Raw genomic sequence first — 8,360 nt, forward strand, 5'->3', positions numbered from 1 at the left:
GTAATTTGCTTTTAAATATTGGACTTATAATTCTAATTCTAAAAACAAACACCTGGCTTCGACCGAGTGTTTTGCTTAAACATCACTATGATTAACTGATTAATTTAACCTGAATTAAATTCTGTCTCAATTTTGTTCTTGTTGCAGGAAAACTTCAGGTCACCCACTAAAGTTACTAACTGGCGCACGTGTTTCCCATGACAGCACAGACAGTGAAGAGGCAAGTGCAAGAGTGGTTTTATACATGTCTGACCACCTGAACTGACAGTTGGACCCGTAGTACAACCAGTCACCACCCATTGCACACCTGGAGAGCAGAAAAACACAATAATATCAAACGCACTTCAATGACCATGGAAAGTTGGCTGATGGCAAATGCAAGCCAAGTGTTGCCATTTTGATATCACTTGTACAGTTAGTTTCCTGGTTTATCTTTCTTCTTTGACCCCCTCATGAAGTTAGAGAAGTTGTCAGAAAGGTTATTTCTGAACCTTTTGTAATATTGCAAGAAGTGTTGTCATAAAGGGCTTCATAATGAAAGTGGTCGTTATAATTTACCACTCAGAATTGATGTGCTGAAATGGATTAGTTTCTCCACTCATCAATCCAAATTTCATAGATAACAGCTTAAATGCTCCAGGCAGTGTAAGTCAAATCCAAGCACAATAATCTTATAAAGATAGTACTTATGAGTGCCTGTATAGTCTGTGTATTGTGGCGGTCGATGAGTGATAGAATTCACCTGCAAACAGCTATTCCTTTATCCACCATGCAAATGCCATCGTGCAAACACTTAATGTCAATGTAGACATTAGAGGGTGAGGTGGTGGAGGGCATAGATTGGTATTGGTGGGAGGCACAGTTTTGGTAGCAACTGGAGACAGAGGTTTGGTAGTGGTGGAAGGCACAGTTTTGGTTGCATCTGGAGACAGAGGTTTGGTGGTGGTGGAAGGCAAAGTCTGGGTAGTTTTGGAAGACATATGTTTGGTAGTGCTGGAAGGCACAGTTTGGGTAGCGGTGGATGGTGTAGGCTGGCTCACAGTCAGATGAGACACATCTAGAGAAAGTAAGCAAATAAGAGACAAGTTAATTGGACTGAATTGGGTGAACATTAATGAAAAGGAAATAAAAAGCAATAATTGAATAGAATAACTAATATGAGTTTATCTTAATATGGGTATTTGAATTAGGGATGCAATAATGGCACACAATCCTGCATATACTCTTGACTTGGTTAGGAGAGATAGCCATGGGATACGAATGAATAACATATTGTAAAACTGTATAAGAGGATGGATGGGTTTTTACAGCTTTTGTGTTTTTTTGGCCAGGAATTGCATTACATTTATATGTCTACGTTGGCAATGAAAAATCACATTTTCTATTGGGAGTTTGAAGTCATCTGATGCTTTTACCCTCCATGGTCAGTAGAAAGATGGCATCCCCTGCTTTGATGAAATCCCTGCTCTTGGCTCTCAGATGTGTGAGATAGACTGGTGTGCCATAGCCAGGGCCTCGGAAATACTTGGACCCGTCTGTATCTGTGACCTCATAACCCACCTTCCGAGGATCGTCCCAGAATAACATGGTAGAGTCTGTTTAAAGAAAGTTAAAACACAGACTTGGTATGACTTGAGCATGTGAAATGTTTTTCAATATTTTTGAAATTAAATCCCACCAATGTTGAACAATTTGGCACTGAATGTAAAGGCACCTGATGTTTTCTCTTCAGGGTCAGTTGTGACACTGCGCTGGTTAGACATGCGCTTTTGGATGTTTGGGTGCTGGTCCATTAACATCATTGTCATTTGCTTCCAAGGACATGGCCATTGCAGCCCAGTGTCCCCTTCACGGGCCACCAGATGTGCGTAGGCTGACATCTGACCAGGGTAGCCTTTCCTACCACTGGGGTACAGCTGCATTTGGAAAGTGTAACCCTCCTTAGAAGTGAAGGGGGGGCTGAAGATGGATGAGTCTTCAGGACTACTATCTAGAAGAGTTCTGAAATTTTTCACACGCCATACAAACTCGGGACAAGTGGTCTCAGAGAGGTTGATGTCATCCAGAGACAGTCCTCCTCCAGATGGACCAGCACCCTTGGTCCCTTTAAAAACAACACGGAATTTTCTTTTGGCGTCCAGGCTGACATGGTGAAGTTGCCACAGTGCCTGAGGGGATCCTGTAACACCATGAGTTTTAAGACATAGGATTTAGTGGAGAGTAATAACAAGATGGTCAGGTTTATTCATAATAAACCTGGATAACTGTATCCACCATCTAAAATGATAGCATTTAGTAATTATCACCGTCAATGGTCTTTATGAGGCGCAGTGCTCCATTTGAGTTAGTTTTGTCATACTCCCGCACAAAGATCTCCAGTCTGTCGTCCTGACTCCCGCTGTTGTAATAGTAAAACTGCAGACATTGGTAGCTTCGTTTGGGGTAAAGGATCCTGCTTTCAAGCAGAGCTGTAGCCCCAGTGGCCCCTTGACTGGTTTTAAAGTGCATGAAAAAGCCAGATCCTAGACATTCAAATGCTGCTTGATTAGTAATATCAAAAAGTATTATGCACAATAGTATATTGAAAGGAGGATAATAGAATCAGCCTATACTAAATGTAATCGTGTAAGGATAAGTCTTACCATTACATTTCCCCATGTTGGAGTAGTCGCTGATCGGCCCTCCTTTAGCTTCTGTGACCCACATCCAGTCATCTGTATCCCCTTGTCCCTGGATCATGCCACATATGTTCTCACGTTCAAAGTCACAGAAGTCCAGAAATGTGGAGCCCTGGGCTAGAACATATTTTATATTCAAAACCAAACATAAGTGAACTTTGACTTTTAGCCGCTATCTACAGACTTAATACACTGTTATGATAGTTTGATTTAATAACCCAATGTAGTGACAACTGAACAATTAGTAATGAATTTGTAATTATACAATCCACAAGTGGTGAAACATTATCGGTGATAAACGCATATTCAGCATTTCCTTTGCAGGCAATGAAACAGATCTTGGTTATGGTTCGTAGACTCTTACTGCAATTGTAGAGACGGCTGAGTTTAAGAAGGTCGCTGTCACTGAACTCCATGCGCTGGCCAATGACGTCACTGAAACTCTGGATCTTAGTGACAATCGTTGATTCATTGCCGCTGTTGAATGCTTTTTTACTGTAGTGCATCATTGAGCCGTAGTCATATGGAACACCCAAAGAGCTGGAGGTGGTGTCATTGTAGGACCTGAAGTTGTGTTCTTTACCTTCAATTTCACATAAATACAAGTCTCATTATATTTCATAAACATTACATAGCATTTGGCAGACGCTTTTATCCAAAGCGACTTACAATAGAGGACATCTGCTTCTCAAGCGCGTAGGATTATCATCAAATGCCAATCACAAAATACAGTTTATCATTGATTTAGTGATTTCATTTGCGCACTTAATGCCAGCGAAACCGTACCACTCAGCATAACGTTCCTTGATCCTCTGATAATATTTTGTGCTAGTCATTATATTTGAAGAAATCATGCTCAAGTTTATCACACAAGCAATAACACATTCCAGTCGTAAAACACTTCTTGAGCACCGTGTGCATATCCTTTTGCCATCCAACTAGACTGTGATAATTGTGCAAAAACATGGATTAAAAAATGGAGGTCATCATGCATGCATGCATGTCATTAAGGACTATGTGTCAAGTGGGAGCAAGAATAGATAGCCTTTCGATTGGTCATAATTTTGTTGCGGAGGTCGCAGAGAGCGTTTCAGTACCGGGTAAGATGCGGTCCCACATGATTTGAACGTAATCGTCTCGGTCTGCTCTAGACTGCTCATGCCAGAAGCCTAGAGCATGGAGGAACTCGTGCTCAATGGTGGCAATGCGGTCACAATTTCTCCCGATTGACAGCCTCTGCTTCCCAACCCGCTGGTTACCCACAGATGAGAAACAGCTATTGAAAGAATAACAAAACTTTTATGAACAGACCATCCATAATATTTAAGATATGACAGAATATTTTATTCTCGCCTCCCACATCTGCCATAAACAATAAAAGAGACTCTTTCCTTACCCACTGCCTTTAAAGATGAAGATGTAGTTTGCTTCTCCACTCCAAGGCTTGAAGTCAATACAGGTTTTTAGTCGATATTGTTCGAAAGCCTTCAGAATCACGGCTTTTGCATTGATCTCTGCAAAGATCATCAGTCATTTGAAATTAGCATAAGAAAAATGTCTTACACATTCTCCTCAGGAGTGACCACGAGTACGTTCTAATTTTCAATAGCCCCTACAATTAGGCAAAGTGTATTGCTTATCCAAAAGAAGAGTTTAATAACAACTGATTTCAAAGACATTTGATGTAAATGTATTGTTAAATGTATTGTATTCATGCTGCATATCTTACCCAAGTCATCTCCCATATAATATGGAATTGTTGTTGGCCACCTATACTCATTACCTATTATCGAATTCCGTGTTTGCCCCTGCAACAGTCAATCACAGTGACTAAAAGATGATAGCAATACAATGAATTGAGTATAGGCATATTTCAGAAAATCCAGTGAAAGTTATTAGCTCACCTCCCCAATCACAATGTCACCCTCAAACAGATTTAACCCTGCCTCTGTTGAAGACAATGACAAAAAAAGTAGTTCACAAATCTAACGTGGAGCCATGATTTAAAAAAAAAACAAAAAAAGAGAAAAACACATCTTGTACCTTCATTGATTTCAAAAATATCAAGGTCCCGTCCGCCATCCATGTCATAGTCTGCAGAATTTGTTGTGAGAGTATGAAGGAAACTCACAATGTAGACAACCATAAAATGCTGTTGCTGGCTGATGGCAAAAATCCACTTACCTTGTAATTTTGTTGTGGGCTGCAAGAACACATGGTGAAAAAAGTAATTTGTTTACAGATTTCTCAGAAAAAGTTTTTCATTCACACATTGCCAGAGAACAGAAGTATTTCCTACCCAACATAGTGTAACAGCAAGGAGGTGATATAAAATCACAACTGCGCCTGTAGACTTCTTTTGTACCATTTTCTTAAAGGTCTCCCAATAAGGGACAACACAAGTGAGTGGATGTTATTCTTGCAGAAACTTGGAGGAGAAATTATTGGTCAGAGGTGCATGTCGGGATTTAAAACAATATCCATATGAAATACATGTAAATAATTAATAGAGTTGTAAACTTGCTGAGTTATACAGTAACTTATCTACCAACAATACTTTACACAGCTGCAGTCAGCAAAGTAGCCTACAGGAGTTACCAAAACTTCTGAATGATGGTAATGTACGTTGACTGCATACAATAACGTTTGATGTAATTTATATATGGTTTTTCATAGGTCTATACTAATCAAAAATCAGCATATATTTATTTAATTTTGACCAAACCATAACAAATCAATGCATTACAAATCACATGCTCTTCATTTCTTTGAGGTGCTCTCATGTTATACTGCTTTTATGTTATGCATTCAGGCATGTCATTTTCTTAGGGCTCTTTGATTTAAAAATGCTGTGCTGAGCAAGAACACTGTTTGCTGGTATATTGATGGCTGAATGTGAAAACTGAATGACATGCTTTTAAATGCACAGGCATGGTGTCCAAACTGAGTTCAACCCTCAAATACAAAAGCATGTTGACGAGGAAGAATACACATAAGATCTGAATGTTTTAACCTTAAGAACCATTGATTGTGCTGTTTTAATAAATGTGATGACATGCTGAAGTGGATTCAGGCAAATAATCCTGCTCGCTCTGCAACAATATCCTCTCTTCTGACATCTTTCCAATGATATAGTTAGGATTTGATTTTATCTCTGTCGCAAAGCCTTTGTGGCTTGATGCTTTTAAGTCTAGATTTGTCTGTCCTGTCTTTGCTCAGTGCCAGAATAAGTCTCACTGGCTGATTCCAGTCAAGTTGGAGGAACATGATGTTTTTAATGGTAACCGTGGTGACATTTCTTGAACACGTTCTTACTAAACGCTCAAGGAATTACGGCCACAAGTTTTATATCGTGAGAGAAATCCCTCATACGGAGGGGATGTCCTAGTCCAGTCGAACAGGGCCGTGTTAATTTTGACTTCGTAGTGGGTCGTCCCACCTTTAACACTCTATAGTCTCGTCCCCGACATGGTGTCAAGCCTGAAATCACAACGTGACAAACATGCACATTTGTCACAACAGCAAAAAGCAAGACTCATTCATTTGTGCTGTTTGTGCACACACTTAATTGTCGCGACAGCACTTCTTCTTCTCTGCTGGGTTCGGTAATATAAATAAACCATGTGCGATGATGGAAATGCATCAGCTAAAAAAAGTCCCACATAACTAAATTGTTAACACGCTCTCCAAAGTATGCCATTGACCATCTTATTGTACAGACATTTTTTCTGACCCACAATTTTGCCAGCAGCTTGAGAGACCCTCAAATAGTGCAAGAAATCCCCCTACCGCTACCACCACCATCATAGAAGTTATGTGGGTAAGGGGGGGACAGGAGTAGTGGTGATTTGGGATTGGTCATCACTGCTCCATCATAAGCTTTTATAAAGTCCCTCCAAACAACATTCAAATCAATCCTATCCAATGACAGACACTGGCCTTATTCTAGAAAATCCTGAGTACCATTTACTTTACTAATATCCCAAAGAGGAAGTTATCTGACACACGATGAGTCACAATAATATACAATAATAATCTGTTGTGTTATTTATACAAATGTGGGCATGTAGGCGTTGTATTCAATTTTGAAGTTTAACAACATCCACATTGAAGGAGAACATTTTAGTTGTTCTGTGAGTTAGAGGCTGACCTGAATATTGTACACACAATGTATAAAGCTGCTATTCATTGTTAAACTGGGACAAAGTGAGGGGAAACAATCAGGTAAGCCTGTCACATTCATGCAAACATGAGGCGATTCAACCATATCAGTTTTTTGGGTGCTGATAATTACTTATTGATATTTTTGGAGCTTTGCTTTATTATCCTTAAAATGGGTTCTGGGATCTGATGGAACTAATGGAACAGAACTAATGCATTTCTGCCGCTGGATATATGTTCTTTTAATTTGGCTGATTCTTTGGAAGTGAAGGCCATGGAAACATTGTATAGACCCTTTGGATGGAGATCAAGTATTTTTCATATACAAAACAACTGACCTAGCAAAAAAAACAACATTTCAGAGTGATATGAGCAGAATAAAGAAGTTAAGAAATTAAAAACAACGTGCAAAAAAAAAGCATTTACAATCAAGAGGGTATTCATCTATTTAATGGAGTCAGCTTGAGTCATGCTTTAAAACAGACCATCACCAGCACTCTACAGGAAAGCTACAAAGATTCAACATAGAGATATATTTTGTATCTCTGTTAAACGCATGTCACATAAACATGTTTTATTCCCACTTGAAGAGTGGTTTGTGATAATGATTACTACTACTTTACTATTAGCACTCTAATCTCTTGACAATCATCATTTTAAATGTAATAAAAACAATCATTTGTTCACAGACTAATCAACGTTCTTTGTATCAATGTTCTTTTTAAGTAATTTCCCCCCAAAATAGCGAGTCCTTGACTTATTTGGTAAAGATGTTTTTTTTAAAACAAGTTTAAAATCAACATAGACAAAAGATGAGCGAGACAATTATTTGCAAATTTTTACAAAATAAATGACAGATATTTTCACACCTGTTATATCACTTTAAATGTAGGTCAAAGCCAAACAATAAGCTCAGGCTTTGAAATTCTTCATTTTTCTGTTGTTTTGGTCTATTGGTTGTTTGTTTTTATTTGTTTTTAAAAATCAATTCTTTTTCAGGTGAGCACCGACCTCAGGCCTCTCAACCCTGTTGCAAATACTCATTCATGAGCCGGATATATGTTTTTAGAGCATAATTTATCCATGTAACTTTCAAATTATGGGCTGATGTCCGTTAAAATCCAAATCAAACCTTATTCAGCATCTATGCTGACATTAACACTTGTTGTGTCTTGCAAAGATTTCTCACATGCCAGCTTTTCTCCAGGTGATCGAGTTGTGTACAGGTTGTGCTGTGCACTTGCGAAACAGCACTTATGGAATGGAGTTCCTTTTTTTTTTCGTAACAGTCCTGCCAATGCTCAAAAAACAACAGAATGCAAAGTGTTGAGTTGATCAGCTGACCTATCTTTTGTTGTTGAGTGTACCATTTCAATAGTTTCATGGGGCTTTAGTGCATGTTGTCTAGGTTACTGTAATTTAGCCTTGCTATTTCTGGATGCATATGTCATTCACCTTATGAAAACTTGTTAGAATATGTTGAAGCAACAACACCAGTGAAGGCATTTTTTTTACAGCAAC

General features: G+C 38.8%; 1 protein-coding gene across 1 annotated transcript; it reads right to left on the bottom strand.

Moving 5' to 3' along the window:
* Window positions 1–159: 159 nt before the first annotated feature.
* On the bottom strand, window positions 160–6,540 carry mep1bb (meprin A subunit beta b). The gene is made up of 16 exons (XM_086173091.1): window positions 6,468–6,540; window positions 6,118–6,158; window positions 4,863–4,881; window positions 4,722–4,772; window positions 4,583–4,626; window positions 4,408–4,486; window positions 4,075–4,192; window positions 3,776–3,954; window positions 3,043–3,261; window positions 2,643–2,795; window positions 2,307–2,522; window positions 1,715–2,179; window positions 1,416–1,595; window positions 938–1,057; window positions 743–833; window positions 160–307 (listed from the first exon to the last, which is right to left on the bottom strand). The coding sequence occupies exons 1-16, from the start codon at window positions 6,538–6,540 to the stop codon at window positions 160–162; spliced, it is 2,196 nt and encodes a 731-aa protein (XP_086029217.1).
* Window positions 6,541–8,360: the final 1,820 nt, after the last annotated feature.

The sequence above is a fragment of the Fistularia commersonii genome, chromosome 25 (genome assembly GCF_037954325.1).
Source record: "Fistularia commersonii isolate RoL2024-O1a breed Wild chromosome 25, RoL_Fcom_v1.0, whole genome shotgun sequence".
Lineage (NCBI taxonomy): Eukaryota > Metazoa > Chordata > Actinopteri > Syngnathiformes > Fistulariidae > Fistularia > Fistularia commersonii.

Bases quoted from the DNA above. Each gene is read 5' to 3' on its own strand.
- mep1bb (XM_086173091.1), bottom strand. From the start codon at position 6,540: ATGACCAATCCCAAATCACCACTACTCCTGTCCCCCCCTTACCCACAT. The intron at 2,796-3,042 runs GTAAGAGTCTAC...AATATGTTCTAG, and splicing joins CAGCCGTCTCTACAATTGCA to CCCAGGGCTCCACATTTCTG. The intron at 1,058-1,415 runs GTAAAAGCATCA...TACTTTCTCTAG, and splicing joins CTTTCTACTGACCATGGAGG to ATGTGTCTCATCTGACTGTG.